The following is a 16305-nucleotide window of genomic DNA, read 5'->3' as shown; positions in this document are numbered from 1 at the left end:
TTAACCAGTGAGAAAGTGCCTTTCAAGCGAGCTGAGAGCCACTTCCAGGGCAGAAAGCCTTCACGAACCTTCTACGTGCACCCTCAGCATGTCATCTGGACCAGTTCTTGCCCTGTGTGGTGGCTGGCCAGGTTCCCAAGATCTCAGACCAGGTCTTCGAACCACTCAGAAGTCGAGTCTCATCGAAAAATGGCGGTGGAGTCCGCTAGCAGCATTTGGGGAGGGGGGGAGGGGTGGGAATAGTATTTCTCACAGACTCACAATCGAAAGCAAGAGGTATAGATGTTGGGAATATCATCAAGCGCCGGAGTGCAACACATGCAAACGCCTTGTTCCCATGTTCGTCACGGGTCTATTTTACCCTCACGCTTCCCCATCTTTACCCCTGACACCGTGCAGGGCTGCTCGGATTTATCCGAGCAATGCAGGTCCTTCTAATGCGCTGTCCAAATCTGGCCTTTTCTCCACAACCCCCCTATGTCGTCGTGGGAAATGAGCTACAAAGACTTTTTTTTTTTTATAATTTGGATTCTTCTAAAGTTTATCCCCGAGGTATGACGTCGTGTTCTGGTCCACTTTTACTGTATCTGTATATAACGTCTCTGGATAGTCAACTGTGGCGAGATCAGGGCCAAGAATGGTGACATTGTTTACCGAGTACTTTCGAGTTGACCCCCCCCCCGGAACCCCGTTCTTCGTTGTATTGAGTTGGCCAGAGAGGTGTCCGCCCGGGAGCCGGGACCGAGCCGGAAAAGGCAGCCGGGGCCGCATAATCCGATTCTACTTCCGTTCATACAGGGGCCAGATGTTAGGCGAGTCCAAATAAAGTCGAAAATCCGACTGGGTTCGCCCATAAAATGGTCAGGAAATCTCTTCTTGGCCTGTCATTGGGCAAATTCAATCACCATTTATTCGCGCTCGTACGGAGTACCTGCAACACCATCCAGAAGTAGAACCACACCCGTCGTCTTATAAGTTGAGGGCTTATTAAAACCTTAAGCTGAAGAAACGTCGAGGTCCGCACAGACACCTCCCTCTTCCTTGCATTCGGGGACAAGGTGGGCAACCAATCAGCAATCAGATTTTAGAGATCATATCGAAGCTAGAATCTTCACTTTAAAATTGTTCAATTTTATTACGCAATTTTCAAAGCCCAGGGAAACGCCAAAGCGGGGCCCCACAGATGTTGAATGGGTTGGTTTTTCATGCTTAATTTCAAATATGGCACAGTAGAGACCGAGGCTTGCGACGCATTTCAATTTCACGTTGACGGTAGTCATGAACCCATGGCAAGCAGCATGTGAAGGAAACCAAGCCTCCGTCTTTAATACTGTTGAGGGTCTTCATATCTCTAGTATCATCAGTCCTTCCCTCAAGACCTTCTTTTCACACTTTCTTTCAAGACTTTCTTTCAAGATTTTCGAAAAGTCCTCGCTCACTTGCACAAATTGCTCAGTTGACTCTTACAAGACATCGATTTCTTACCGACCGGAACGTATCAATATGAGGTTCACAATCGCCCTGCCATTCATTACCTTAGTTCTCGGCATCGCTGCCGAACCCATCGTCCTCGACCGTGAGCCTACACTCGTTGAACGAGACGTGCCTACCATCACCAATATCCTACTTGCGGTTGGATCCGGGATCTCTACACTTGACTCAGCTGTCAATGCCTTCACTAGCGACTCTTCCACAATTGATAGCGATTCTGCCGCTCTACAAGCTACCATCGAGAGCGGAACAACAACCGTAACGGGGAGCGGTAATCTCACCCTCAATAATGCAATAACCTTAGCAGCCCCCGTAACCGCCTTGCAGGCTCTGGGCAAATCACTCGTCAAAGATCTGATTGCGATGAAATCAGCATTCGAAGCGAACGGACTTTGCCAAGATATCAACTCCCAAGTGACCGGCATACAGACAGCCTCCCAGGCCCTCATCAACGCCATCGTCGCTCTGGTTCCTGCGGCTGCTCAAGCCCTTGCTGCTTCGTTGGCTGCCCCTTTTGAGGCAGCATTAGCAGAGGGTGTCGCGGCTTTCGCCTCCAACAATTGCACCAATGCTATAACCTCCTCGAGCTCCAGCACAACGTCCTCAAGCTCCACAACGTCCTCAAGCTCAACCACATCCTCCTTGATCTCCACCACAACGTCTTCAAGCTCCACCACATCCTCCCCGCTCTCCATCACAGCCTCCTCGAGCTCCACTACATCCTACTCGAGTTCCAATACAACTAGCTCAAGCACCAAGACAGGCCCCTCTCTAACCAGATCAGGTGTGAAGTACACTAGCGTGACTCCTACATGCACATCAACCTCTCTAAACACGACAAAATCCAGCACAGTCTCTGGCACTGGAGCCTTGACCAAGACGACATCGTCAACGTTGGGGACGTATACTGGTGCTGCCGATCTCAACTACGCCACCAACTCCTTCGGTATACTTGCCCTCGCCGCTGCTGCTCTGTTATTGTAAGAAAAGGATGGAATGGCCCAAGCCAGAAACTTCTGTTCGTCATGTGCGTTGGGATTGCTGGGTCTAGGGTGTTTATGTCCACAGTGGGTGGATTTTCTGATTCTTGGCCCGGGACTAATATTGATGTCATCGGGGGCTTAATAGATAATTTAATGCATGAATATTTATGAACCAAATCGCTCTCTCTCGTGCTTCGCATTAAACCGGTAGGCATGCCGTTCTTGCTCGGGCCTTAATAATCGCCTTGACTTACCCAGCTCACTCGAACACCCTGAGAATCTCTTCACGCGATCTTTGCTTCCCATTTCTTAGCTAATTACACTTTGTCTAGCCTTCGAAGTTCGGGACGTCTCTTTTACTATTTCTACAATACTCTTCTCTTAGTTGAGTATTTGTTAGAATCCGCAAGAACGAAAGGTGTACTATTATAGATTTAATTAGTTGTTATCTTTAATATCTAACACATTCAGCTAGAGATATTATGTGTTTAAGCCGCTTGTTACTTGAATGGCATCCTGGAAAGGCTGAGGAAGAGAATTGATGTTTAATCGCTCTCAATACCGACTCAAGGTCGTCTTTGTTGTCAGAATGTTCTGTGAATCTCCCAGCAGTAGCTCAAAGTAGTACATTTGGTTATTTAGTCGAGTGATGAGATATATAAATTCAAAAGCAGGTTGCTAGAAATTTAAGGAGCGTGACTGGCACCAACACACATGACTGCCAATGGTAAGAAAGATAAACTGCTCTTTCAATAGGCTTTATATTCAGGGAAGTAAGTCGGAAAGAAGTCTCATTAGCTTCTTTAATTGCTTGGCTATTGAGATCAGTGCCTCCCCGCCGAATCAAGCAAGAAAGAGAGCTACCTCGCAACGAAACTTGTCAGTATCAGAAATGAAAACAAAAGATTTGAAGACAGTTAACTGACTACTAACCGTATACACGCCCAATCGCACAACAAGCTTCAGGAGCAATTTCCTTGAAGTCGTTATTTTTCCGCATTCTGCAAATACTAGCACGTGATCCAAATTTAGATTTCCCGCGAAATTAGCGAGACTGGCCCCTGAAGCCACGATTCCATATAAGCGAGCCCCTATAAACACAAAATATTTAGTTTTCGAGAGATCAATCCGAGTTTTTTGCCATAACACCAAAATGTAACCACAACTCGCCCACCCACCCTTATTTTATAGTTCCCAGTAATCAGCTAGAAGTATCCACTAGCCCACCGCCCAAACCCCCATCCGCCCACGCCTAAAAAATCGATTTTTAATCACACCTTCATTATAATTACAAATCCTTTAATAAAGTAACATCCTATAGTATTTTCGATATCCTAATAACTATATATTTAATTTAATCTTGTAGTACGGCTAGAATCGCCTATTAAAGTCGAATTTTTATTTTTTTGGTATGCGGCGGTCTTTCTTAATTTTTTTTGGTTGGGGCGGCCTTCCTTAATTTTTTGTGGTCCGGGCGTGTACCAAAAAAATAAAAATTCGACTTTAATAGGCGATTCTAGCCGTACTACAAGATTAAATTAAATATATAGTTATTAGGATATCGAAAATACTATAGGATGTTACTTTATTAAAGGATTTGTAATTATAATGAAGGTGTGATTAAAAATCGATTTTTTAGGCGTGGGCGGATGGGGGTTTGGGCGGTGGGCTAGTGGATACTTCTAGTTGTTAGGATTTTTATCTTTCTTTATTACTGTAGAGGATTTGAACCCGTGGTGGTGGTCGCTGCTCAAACGCTGCAAGTGTGGATCACATGATTGTATTTCCACGGATGTCTTGTTGTCTTTTCAAAAGCCATAAACAATCATATTCGCCATAAACGATTTATTATTTTTCAATCACCAGTTATATGCAGCTGGATCAATCCAAGAAATGTCAGACTGCGAGCCATCCGGCTTCATGAAAACATCCTTTGGAGTTCGGTACGCTCTCGCCTGATCCGCTGTAAACTCTTGGGTCACGTTCCCCGCAATCCTAGCAGTCAAATTGAAACCAAGCCCCGAGGATTTGTATTCAGCCATGATGGTATAGTTGTTGTAGTTGTCCGTCAGAGGGTTGGAGCTCCATTTCTCGTACCCTTGACCCCGGATACTCGCATCCATGTACGTGTTGATGTAAACACTTCGGTGCTGTGCGTTCCAAGGCCGGCCGAGATAGCACTTTCCTACCATTGCGGGCGCTATGCTGCTGTTTGCTGCGTTTAAGAAAGAGTCGGAAATATACACGCCGTACTTGTTTGCGAAAGTCGTGTTCGTTCCTTTCCAAGCGGTGACCCCGCCACCGCAGGATCTCATTTGAATCCATGAGTGTTGGATCCAGGCAGTTCCAAAACCTGCGTAAATTATCAGTTCGTGATTTGTCCTAAGAAAGTTCAATGTGGACTTACCATAGAAGAAATCTGTTTGGCCAGCAATGGTATTACGGTAGAAGTAAGCATTTCCCAGCTTGCCGACATAGACCTTGATTTCCCATTAGCGATTACATTTTTAATTCCAAAAAGGCCCACTTACGGTATCTTGGTAACTATAGAAACCCGAAAAGTAAAAGCCTGCATTTGCTCTGCTGATGCTCACTGCCAGAGAAGGGCCAGCACTTATTTCCGTAGCCACATTTCTGAAGTCAATGTTGTAAACACGGAAGTCAATGCAGCCAAAGGGCGTATCTGCTGGCACAGGGTACCCGGTATTTCCAGAGCCTGTCAAACTTGCAGCAAGATTTGGTGCTACGGTCAGAACTGATGTGAATGCATTGTCTGTAAATCTGCCGTTCGAGTTGGCAGACGCCCAATACACGGTCACGGTGTTATCGCCCTGTTCGTTTGGAGTTGGCGTTTGTCCAAGGATGGTCAATGGAGCTGATCGGGTAACATTTAGTTGCTCGATATACATCCCAGGCATGACGAGAATCGTATAGTTGGTGTTGTTGTCTGGAAGAGAGGATATGGCTCCTTGGATTGTGGTAAAATCAGCTGCGCAGTCGGTTTGGGACACCCAGAGAGTATTTGGAGGACACCCTGTGAGTGGATTGGGTGTGGGAGTTTGGCATTTGCTGTAAATTGATGTGTCTGCGATCGTTGGTCTGGAGGTGGCAAGGAGAATGGCAGAGATGATTGCCCATCTCTGATTGTTCTGGAAGACTAGCATGATTGATGTGGCCAAGCGATAGATATCTTCAATTAGCAAATTGGTAGGTGGGGGATTGAAGGTTCTCAAACACCATATGAGCTCAACGTTTCATTGAAGTTTTCTGGGAACCCTTCATCAATATATCCAAGGTTGTGGGATGATAAACCAAGCAGCAGTATTAAGCACCATTTCACTAAAGCGCTCTTTCACTCGTATGGCGGTGACAAAACAATTCGTTCTCTGTTCCATTTTCATCTTTGGACCGATTGGTGGAAAATCAAATATTTCCAACTACCAGACAGCTGGAAGATATTGACGACGTTGTTATTTCGTGCAGGATTCAGGTTCGCCCCCAGCTAGAAGTTTAAGCTCTGAACATGTGGGGAATTTGCGGGGAATTTGCGGGGAATTAGCGTTTAGAAGCTGCAAAGAGGAATCTTTCGCATTCAACCAGTTTAACCGGCGCAGGTACCAGGTTATATATGTTTAGGCTAAAATAGTGGCTGTCGAAAAGTCGGGATCATTCTGAGATGATACTAACAACCCCTCGTCCTTGAGAACTTTCCAGGAGAATTAATAGTCCGAAGATCTCCATTCACACCTTGTCAATCGATGCAGCGGCATTCGCGCGCAGGAAATCCTCATGTTCAGGCAGCCATCATGTCCTCGGCTAGAGATACCCTCAGCGAAGCAAGATATCCACTTTTATTTCGAGCTCTTCTGGCTCTAAATGCGGAGAACATTATTCTTGACTTTAACAATTTGATGGGAAAACTCCTTCCGTGTGTGCCGCCTCAACCGCCACGATTTCTTCATCACCTGAATGTATCCTCATGCACAATATCCAGCGAGCTTATTTGATCAAGGACATTGATGGTGCCATTGACATTTCATCTCAAGTCAAATTGGATCCTCTTCTGAGAGTCTCTCATCCTCGATTTCGTGTTTGCTCAAACTTAGTCTTTTGTAACAACACCGAAATGCGTGCCTCAATCATTTATGGAGCCATCTTGGGCCTGAGTACCTTCACCAAGCTTTGCGCAGCGGCATCAAGTTGTGCTCCAAGTCTCCCTCCTCGTCCAACGGTAGCCCCTTTCCCATACAATCATGGAAAGCCTCACGCAGTCTCACCGCGCAGAACCAAGACTTGCTATGTCCATGCCTTTGGGAACGGACAAGACGACAGCCAAATTATCTTCTCGGCCGCGAAAGCTTGCAACAACGGCGGAACTGTTGCCCTTCTCGATCCCAAGTACATCATAGGTCAAGCTCTAGATCTGACATTTCTCCAGTCCGTGGATTTCATCATCAAGGGAGAAATCAGCTTCACCGAAGACATCAACTACTGGCTGCAAGCCAGCTTCAAATATACTTATCAAGGAGCATGCTTGTTTTGGCAGTTTGGGGGCAAAGATGTCAATATTTATGGTGGTGGGATGATCAATGGTAATGGACAAGTATGGTGGGACCGCATGGTGACCAACATCACTCTTCAGCGGCCAATTTTGGTTGGAGTCGTAGGCCTACAAGGTGGAACGTTCAACGATCTGAGCCTTTCTAATCCTCCGAATTGGTTCCACTTCGTTGCCAACAGCTCGGATCTCATTTTCGATAATATGACCATGACTGTGTTGTCAAACAACAGCAATCCTTCAAAGAATTCAGGTGGGTCAACAAGCATTCCCGCAAGGAAATGAAATTTGGCTGACGGGGCTTGAAGATGGTTGGGACCTTTATAGATCTGATGCTATTGTCATCCAAAACAGCTACATCTCAAATACCGATGATTGTGTCTCTTTCAAACCAAATAGCACCAATGTTGTTGTGCAAAATCTCCGCTGCACTGGCTCTCATGGAATCTCTGTTGGCTCTCTTGGACAATACCTCGGAGAGACAGATATTGCAGGTGAGTTGACCTCTTTACCGCTTGTGAAGAGACAAGCAACTCATAATACGAAAGAAAATCTTTACATCTACAACACATCAATGAGTAATGCTGGAGATGGTGCACGTATCAAAGTCTACCCCGGAGCTGTACCGGGGAGCAACTCTACCAGCTCTGGTGGTGGGGTCGGAATCGTGCGAAATGTAACCTATAATGGAATGCACGACACTGGCGTTGATTGTAAGCTCCGATCCTTCTCATTTCTATCACCGTGTTACTGACCCAAGATTTAGACGCCATTGAATTGACTCAATGTTATGGCCAAAGTAATGTCACACTCTGCAATATGTATCCTGTGAGTCGCCTCCGCTCCCTATCAAGCCCAATATTGATGATAAAATTTGCAGTCAAAAATGCTGATCGAAGACATCGTTTTCAATGATTTCACCGGAACCTCGAAGAAATACGACCCAACCGTTGGGACTTTGGTGTGCAGTAATCAAACAGTGAGGAGGCCCCCTTTTTCTGAGGTGGAATCTAACCGTGATTTAGCAGGCATGTCAGAATATTGTGGCCACGAACATCAATATCACGAATCCAAGTGGGAAGGTAGCTCAATGGACTTGCAAGAATGTGGACAAGAGTACTCTTGCTATAAATTGTGTCTGAAAGGAAGGCAGGCTTGGAAACAGGTCGTTAGATGGAATACAGTAACATTGTGAATCTTTTGAAAACAATACATCATCTATAAGTATTCAGCAAAATCACCACCGCTTCCGTATTCAAACGGAAAGAACCCTGAGCAATAGCGTGGGGGAAGTTGTCAATTTCTGTTCTGTAAAAGGCGCAGAAAAACATCTTCTCGATTTTGCACAAAGATGAAGTGCTTGGGCGGTTCAATTCATCCTTCAGGGCTTGCACGACTTATGAAAAGCTGGATTCAGAGCTGCCAGACTGAAAATGTGGGGGTGAGTGATGGTGGCGGTCTCCACAACACCGCACAAGCCCGTTTCCCAACATCGTAATGAGAATCCGAGGGCTCGTTCAGGGGAGAGGAACTTGGAGAAGTCGAAGGAGCACATGCAAGTCGTAGGTTGCTTCCCAGAGGAAAAGAATTGTTATTCAGCCTAATAGATAATTCCCAATTCGGCCACAGTAGAAGGGAGTTCTCGCCAACAGCCAACATTCGTCGGACCGAGCCAGTAGCTCGTAAACAGTGCAGCGGGTTACCTGTGTGCTCCACTGGGTGAGTTTCAGAGTTCAAACGAGGACCCACCAGTTATTTCTGCCTGATATTGACTCAAAAGAAAATCAACTTTTTAATCTCATGACAGAACTAGCTCTATAACGCTTTTATCATAGTTTAAACATAGTTTAAAAAATGCGTTGGTTAGGGGGTTAAGGTTAGTTCCGAGTGTGCGAGCGTGCTTAGGGTTAAGGTTCGGATTAGTTAGGGTTCATCGGGGGTCCGCGGGGCGGTGGGAACCTCCTACTTAGAAATACTTTAGAATTGGTTTAAACATACTTAGAAGACAGTATTTGGGTTTCTTGCTATAAAGATATAGCTAACATACAACGAATAGGACACAGCTTTACTATGTCCTGTTCGCTTTGCTGAAAAGATGGGAAGTTAATACATAACGTGAATTCTATCTGGTTACTTCGAAATGGTTACTTTAAACCCCTGTAATCTCACCCGGTGGGTCCATACAAATAACCAGCCGCGCCGTAGACTCCAACCAAGCAGCGTCAGACTACCGTAATCAAGCTGCATGAATGAGGGATCTGCAATGATACTATTAATCTCATTTCATCTATTTGAACGAACTTTCTTCAGATGCACTGCACGCAATCAATTACATAGTACTGAACTCTGAATGTGTTAGCTGGTGCACGGTCGCAGAGAAGTCAGCCGGGATCAAGGAGACGAAGGGAGAGATGAAACCCACCAACCAGCTCTACCGCACTCACCTCCAGATTCTCAACTGATTTTTCCTCCCCACACAGGATCATATCATATGCTTAAGACTCCTAAACAGAATGGGCCGACGTGCCCATTGGGCTCGTTAATCGGGAAACTTGAGAGGCCTTTAAGGACGTTCTGGGCTTTCTGATGTAAATGATTGGCTCCCTCAGGTTCGCTTTCGAGGCGGCTCGGTTTCGTGCCTCCTTTCCATACGTGGAATGAGGGTTTCTCCGCGCCACCAACACAGCACATGCGGGGAAGCGGCGCGACCTCGCTGATTGGACCATTTTGACAAACCATGGATCTGGGGTTGGCAGGCTAAATCTTTCGTGGGATTACGCCGAATTCTGTTTAATATGGCGAGCTGTCCGTAGCTTGAATATCATTCATCCTTCATAGTAGGCTTCTGATCTGGATTCCTACTCTATTTGAGCCATTCTTTTTCATCCAAATCATTCCAGTGCATTACGTGCGAGTCATCGCCAAGATGCAGAAGGAAAAGCTGGTCTATAATTGGTACGTCGATTCCAAACGTCTTCACACACGCTCTCCGCTGACACACCATTTTCAAGGTATGCCGCTATGGTAGCGGCAGGGTGTATGGTTCTATACGGTTTCGATGCTGCGATCTTCAATAATGTCCAAATCAACAAGCAATGGCTCGCTTGGTTCAACAACCCAGTACGTCTGTTCAAATTCTATGGGAAGAACTTCAGAATTGACCAGCCACGATAGTCTGGAGAACTCTTTGGCCTGGTTAACACGACGTATTCCATTGGTGCTATCATTTCTGGATGGTTCATAGCTGGCCCAACTGTAAGTAGTGTTGCACCCGTCAATCTGCAATGAGATCTAATAATTTTGAAAGGCGGATTATCTTGGTCGAAGGTGGGCTATGGGAATTGGGTGTTTTATCACCATTATTGCTTCATTCGTTCAGGCATTTTCTCCATACCATGGCATTGGTGTCTTTATCTTCGGTCGTGTTTTGATCGGCATAGGCCAAGGAATTGCCCTGAGTGAGTTTCAAACAACTATTGGTGATCACCTCATGCTTACTCTGTTTAGCGGCTGGTCCTGTCTACATCGGAGAAATTACACCTTCTGAGGTATGAAGATTCCCTATGCTCCTTCTCAAATCTGTTTTCTGATGAAGGGGCTATGGTAGAAGCCCTTGACAATTCAAACTAACTTCGATGTTCCTAGATTCGCGGTACTGTCATGGCATTTTGGCAGCTGTTCTACTCCGTCGGCTCCTTTATTGCGTATTGGGTCAACTACGCTTGTGGCAAGCACACGGCGACCCTTGGAAACTGGTCCTGGAAGATGGTCATTGTATTCCAGATCTTAGTTCCCATCATCATCATAGTCCAGCTACCCTTCCTCCCCGAAACGCCACGTTGGTACATCCAACGCGGAAACAAGGTCGAGGCCGCCACCGCTTCCCTTCGACGGGTTCGCGATAGCGAGCAGGAGGTACAGGACGAGCTTCTGGCAATCCGCGAAGCCATCGTATTCGAGAAGGAGGTCATCTCAGGCAATTATTGGGCATTGTGGAAAGATCCAACTGTTCGAAAACGATTGCTAATCGCTTTCGTGCTCAATATGGGCCAGCAGCTTACTGGGCAGGGTACTTTGAACTCCTATTCGTCAACCATCTATAAAAAAGTTTGGACCAGCACCAACACAATCAACCTCATCAACGCATTGAATGCTACATTCGGTATTTTATTTACCCTTAACGCCGTTTGGACTGTCGACAGGTTCGGAAGAAGATTTCTGTTCATGGTGGGTGGAATCGGTATGGCATGTTGTATGCTGATGGTTGCCCTCGTTGGCTTGGAGACACCAAATCTTAAAGGAGGTGGAAAATCCGAGCCGGTTGGCATCGCCATCGTCTTCGGGCTTTTCTTGTTCATCTTTTTCTACAAGCCTTCATGGGGAGCTACGACTTGGATTTGGACTGCCGAAGTCTTCTCTATGAACGTGCGATCCCAGGCCGTCGGCATGTGCTCTCAGATGCAAAACGTGGCGCAGGTTATCTTCAATCAATTCTTCCCGACATTCTACCAAAATTGCGGGCTGTAAGTCACCTCTTTAAACCCCTTCTGTGATTGAGCGCCTGGACTGACAGCACATCTAGGAAATCGTTCTTCTTCTTCATGAGTGCGAATGTCGTCCTGGTTATCTTTGTCTGGTTCTTCGTCCCCGAGACCAAGAAGGTTTCCTTGGAGGAGATTGATGTACTCTTTGGTGGTCAAAATCACATTGAGAAGGGCGGTGATTTGCTTAATGTCGACGATCCTCGCCATGCTGCAATATCGCTCGATGACGATGGACTGAAATCCGGGACTGAAATCACTCACGTGGAGCAACCAACTCAAGAGATCCGTGAGCATTAAACCATGCGGGTTTTGTTGTAAAATTCAGAAAGACTGTATGTTGTGGTTGGTGGAACCGGGGCTGGTTTCTCTTCAAGTCAATTCGATGGTCTTCACTACGATCCGTTGCGACGTGCATCATTGTGTTAATTAAATTTATTTTCTAGGAGAGAGCATCAGGAATGGACGAAGAATTCTGTATAATATGAGAGGGGCATGAGCACCTCAGAGATGTCGTCGCTCATAGTTTCACTGGGCATTTTAGCTTCGTGTTGCCTCCCCTTAAGCATGCTCGCTAAGGTTGTCACATCAACATGAGGGACTCTCTGTCCCCTTTTGACTCCCTCGCTAGCCCACTTTTCCCCTCGGCCTTAAAATATCGCAAAAGCAAAGTTTCATAGCACTCCTGAACTTCTGGCAAGTCTCTTACGATTTTGAATCAGCTTCGGGCTCCAAACTAACTGCAACGCCTGCAAAACTTTCTGCCAGCCCAGCTGACCCGACTTGAGGACCTATTGCGCAAAGAGAGCTTGGTGGATTTTTGATTCCGATTAAGTGGAAATTTTCCACCAAAAGGCTGCTATTGCTCTAGTAAGGTCGAGAAAAGCTCAATATTCTTTCAGAGTTGGCATCCTTTACCAAGCTGATGTGGCTTTCATGTCACGTGCCGTTTGGCCCTAATTGACCCGGCCGTACGATACCGAAGAGAAGCTTGCTGCACAAGCATTGAATATCCCAAGCTTCAGCGGAGGAACGTCTTGCAGGGATATTACAAGCACTGCCCCAGAAACACAACGGTAATCAACGAGTACTAAGGGCTGATCGGCTGCAAAGTCTTACCGTCTTACAAAGTGATCTTCAAACTCTCCTCGAACTACAACGTGGCTCATAGGTAAGTTTGTGACGTATTCTTGTCTCTAGCCGTATAGTCGTGCATATGAAGAGTTGTAATTGAGTGTGACTGATTTGGTGAGGCTGTGTCTTGCGGCTCAGTGTGTCAAAAAATAATCAAGGCTAATTAATTAGAATTGATTAGAATTGATTATAATTAAGTATGATTTGATTAGCTTGATTTTTATTATAATTAATTATAATTAACTATAATCATCACGTGAGAATACAAAAGTATACTTTCTTAGGCATTTTTAAAGATTATTATATAACTAGTAGCTATATTAATAAGATATAAATAAAATCTATAAAGTATATATAAGAGTATAAAATTAGTCTAAATCTAAAATAATAAACTAGTTTTTGTTACGTGGTACCAGTCACGTGGTGCTATTGCACGTGACTTAGCATGTGACCAGTACTTCCTTAGCCTGGCAAATAGCTTAATTCAAGCTCTTTACTACTACTATAACGTTACGTTATCTTGATAATTTTCTTCTTTAGAAATCTCTTTCTCTTTTTCCTTCTTATTTTCTTATTTTCTTATTTTCTTATTTTCTTATTTTCTTATTTTCTTATTTTCTTATTTTCTTATTTTCTTATTTTCTTATTTCTTCTTCTTTAATTACTATAAGGGTTTATTTATAGCTCTTTTATTAGTAGTAAGGAATCACTGAAAATCAAGGAGGTTCTAGCGTCTTTGGCTTCGCTTACTAATTAGCGCTAGGCCTGGTTTAGTAAAGAGCGCCTTTAGTAATACCGAATACAGCTAGCCCAGACCTTATTTTACCCTTATCTCGGCTTCCGAAGCGCCAGAGTCATGTGCGTAATCACGTGATAATTCTAATTAATTATCTTTGATTATCTTTGATTATAATTAAGTATGATTTGATTAGCTTGATTTTGACTTGATTTGATTTGAGTAGGGGTGTCTAATCAAATCAAACCTAATCATTTGACACACTGTTGCGGCTGCAATCCAGCTGAATCAAGCTCAATCCGAAATGCGGAAAAAGACGGAGGGAAGCCTTAAAATCTCCGCCAAGCAACCCCAAAAATCTTCAAACTCTAGCCAGCACTGCTAGGCAGATGGCGATTGCTTTTCGACGGCCTCTGTGGCTGTGTCAGAGCTAGAAATGGTAAGAATTTACATGGAGGTCACGTGTGTTGATGTTGCTCGGGACGAAGCGAGGGCTGCATGATATGGCAACCAATGGGGGGGCAAGAAGATGCAGGGAACTTCGTATACCATACCGATACCGATGCTGGCTGTGGACCACGTTGTTGTAATTGTGGCACGCTATTTCGTATATAGTCCGACGTGATTGACATTGCAGCGAAATATCAGCCCCAATTACTTTTGTTGTTCTTTCAGCACTTTGTTGATATATAAATCAACTTCCGTCTGCTCTCGCTGTACTCTGAGGCAGTCCAATCTCCACCTCCACGCAACGGTAATAACTTTGGTTTTCAATTTCGAAACTCAACAATAAGGTCAATATCGCTTCAATCCAGGGGTAATTTGTTGCAAACTTCGACAGTTGATCATCAACACCAAAGATGGAGAACGGACAATACGGTACGTCTTGTTCAATTCTCCCAGTATGTCTCTCCTCTAATCAATCACAGTGGACGGGAGTTTATGGTTCTATGCTCCCACCAAAGGAGCACCTGTCGTGTGGGCTTTGCTCTTTCTCATTTCAGGAATCACCCATGCATGGCAATGCATGTAAGTCAACAGTTTTCAAAAACCTCAGCGGTTGGCTAATCGCTGGCTAGACATTTCAAATGCTGGAAGGTTACAGGCATCTTACCATGGTCTGCGTTACTCTTCGTTGTCGGATATTCATTCCGTGAATATGGAGCCTACCATTTCGATTATATTGACGTTTTCATCGTCAGTCTCGTTTTCACTTATGCAGCGCCGTAAGAAACTCGCTCCTACTCCTAAGTTCGCAGCTAAGATAGTCAGACCCCTCTACGAACTATCAAACTACTTCGTTCTCTCTCGAATCCTCTATTATGTCCCATACCAATCACCAATCCACCCGGGCCGAGTCCTCAGTACCTTCGGAGCCCTCTCCACCATCATCGAAGCACTTAACGCCAACGGCGCCGCCTACGTCGCGAACAGCTCCCTCTCAAAATCCAAGCAAAACACCGGCAAAACACTTCTGAAAGTCGCTCTCTGCCTACAACTCGGCGTTCTGGGCTGCTTCGTCCTCCTCGCCGCATTCTTCCACCGAAAATGCAAGAAAGCCAACATCCTCCCCTCAAATCTGCGTGCCGCACTCACGACACTATACATCTCCTCCGCTCTCATCGGAGTCCGGACCATCTACCGCACAGCCGAGTACTTCAGCACCTCCTCGCTCAACTTCTCCGACCCAGACCTGGTACTCTCCTCCATCACCCCAATGATGCGGTACGAGTGGTTTTTCTGGGTCTTCGAAGCGAGTCTCATGGTGATCAATTCGTGTTTGCTGAACGCGAGACACCCAATGCGGTATCTGCCGAGGAACAACAAGATCTATTTGGCGGAGGATGGACAGACGGAGATTTTGGGGGCCGGGTATGAGGATAAGAGGAGTTTTTTGGTGACGTTTTTGGATCCGTTTGATTTGTGGGGGACGTTGAGGGGGAAATCGTTGGGGCAGAAGTTTTGGGAGACGCATGCGGAGGGGAGGGTGGTGGCTGGGGAGCCGGTTGTTGATAGCTCGCGGGATCAGGCGGGGGAGGCAGAGAAGGGGCGATCGGGGCGGCGGTGGGGGCTGATTGCGTTGATTCGGAATAAGTAGTGATATGTGGTGAATTGTTGATGGGTTGTGCGACTGGTGTGGAGTCTTATGTATTGGATGGCTGTGGGTATCTTCTTTGCATTGTGGGATTTTGGCACACGTGGGATTCTTTGACTACCTTCTATTAATGATAGCTAGAACAATTCTATGGACTTGAGTTTTACTTTTCTTCCTCGCGGAGATGGATCATCCCTTGCTCACTTCGATGCCGCATGGTGGGTTTACCAAAGCAAGAGTAGCAGAGTAAAACGATCCGAATATATTAAAAGAGCACTCGATCTCGAAATTCTTTGAAAGGGCCAAGGTGTGTTGGTATTTGCACTTGTTCACCCCTTTTCACGTCGGCTATCGAAGTTCAACTTCGGTGTCCCGAAACCTTGCAGACAGCCACAACATCGCCTAGCGAGGTGTATCTCAGGAACGACTTCGAAGTCGGGCAGAAGTGTAAGAAGCTTGGTTGGGTATGCCGCATCGAGTAAACTTGGAAGGTCTGCCTTCGATGAGGTCTCCTTCCCATGCTCCGTTCGGCCGATAACGACCTCCCATGCGCGAAGACATCCTATTTTAAATACGCTGACGCAAATGATAACCTCCAAGTTTCTACACACGGCCCTTGTATTCTCTGATTATTTCGCAGATTCCATGTGGGAAGGGGTAGGGTGAGGTCGAGTGAATACAAGTCTCGGATCTGAGATCTCGAATGATTCGCGTGTCGTTGCTTCCGCCTCGAGTTCTGCCGCTTGAGGACACTTCAAAGTCGAAGT

General features: G+C 45.6%; 5 protein-coding genes across 5 annotated transcripts; 4 read left to right on the top strand and 1 right to left on the bottom strand.

Annotated features, from left to right (window-relative positions):
- The first annotated feature begins 1381 nt into the window (after positions 1-1381).
- On the top strand, positions 1382-2629 carry K444DRAFT_606362 (uncharacterized protein). Its single transcript, XM_024878973.1, has one exon. It carries the CDS (start codon positions 1504-1506, stop codon positions 2473-2475), a length of 972 nt encoding a protein of 323 aa, XP_024744320.1. The 5' UTR covers positions 1382-1503; the 3' UTR covers positions 2476-2629.
- Positions 2630-4333: 1704 nt separating this feature from the next.
- Positions 4334-5638, bottom strand: K444DRAFT_515068 (carbohydrate esterase family 8 protein; the record flags this gene model as incomplete). The annotated part of the gene is made up of 3 exons (XM_024873566.1): positions 4334-4827; positions 4882-4954; positions 5006-5638. The coding sequence occupies 3 exons, from the start codon at positions 5636-5638 to the stop codon at positions 4334-4336; spliced, it is 1200 nt and encodes a 399-aa protein (XP_024744319.1).
- A 962-nt stretch (positions 5639-6600) lies between these two features.
- Positions 6601-8174, top strand: K444DRAFT_690063 (glycoside hydrolase family 28 protein; the record flags this gene model as incomplete). Its single annotated transcript, XM_024887758.1, has 6 exons — positions 6601-7285; positions 7341-7526; positions 7581-7745; positions 7799-7860; positions 7913-8011; positions 8061-8174. 6 exons carry the CDS (start codon positions 6601-6603, stop codon positions 8172-8174), a joined length of 1311 nt encoding a protein of 436 aa, XP_024744318.1.
- A 1671-nt stretch (positions 8175-9845) lies between these two features.
- On the top strand, positions 9846-12221 carry K444DRAFT_550799 (major facilitator superfamily transporter sugar). The gene is made up of 7 exons (XM_024876519.1): positions 9846-9987; positions 10044-10152; positions 10207-10287; positions 10340-10490; positions 10540-10580; positions 10678-11555; positions 11615-12221. Exons 1-7 carry the CDS (start codon positions 9959-9961, stop codon positions 11871-11873), a joined length of 1548 nt encoding a protein of 515 aa, XP_024744317.1. The 5' UTR covers positions 9846-9958; the 3' UTR covers positions 11874-12221.
- A 1953-nt stretch (positions 12222-14174) lies between these two features.
- On the top strand, positions 14175-15691 carry K444DRAFT_658470 (uncharacterized protein). The gene is made up of 4 exons (XM_024886261.1): positions 14175-14322; positions 14373-14472; positions 14523-14669; positions 14716-15691. The coding sequence occupies exons 1-4, from the start codon at positions 14304-14306 to the stop codon at positions 15539-15541; spliced, it is 1092 nt and encodes a 363-aa protein (XP_024744316.1). The 5' UTR covers positions 14175-14303; the 3' UTR covers positions 15542-15691.
- Positions 15692-16305: the final 614 nt, after the last annotated feature.

The sequence above is a fragment of the Hyaloscypha bicolor genome (genome assembly GCF_002865645.1).
Source record: "Hyaloscypha bicolor E unplaced genomic scaffold K444scaffold_10, whole genome shotgun sequence".
In the NCBI taxonomy this organism is placed as follows: domain Eukaryota; kingdom Fungi; phylum Ascomycota; class Leotiomycetes; order Helotiales; family Hyaloscyphaceae; genus Hyaloscypha; species Hyaloscypha bicolor.
Note: the sequence above shows the minus strand (reverse complement) of the source record. Positions and strands in the feature narration are given on the sequence as shown.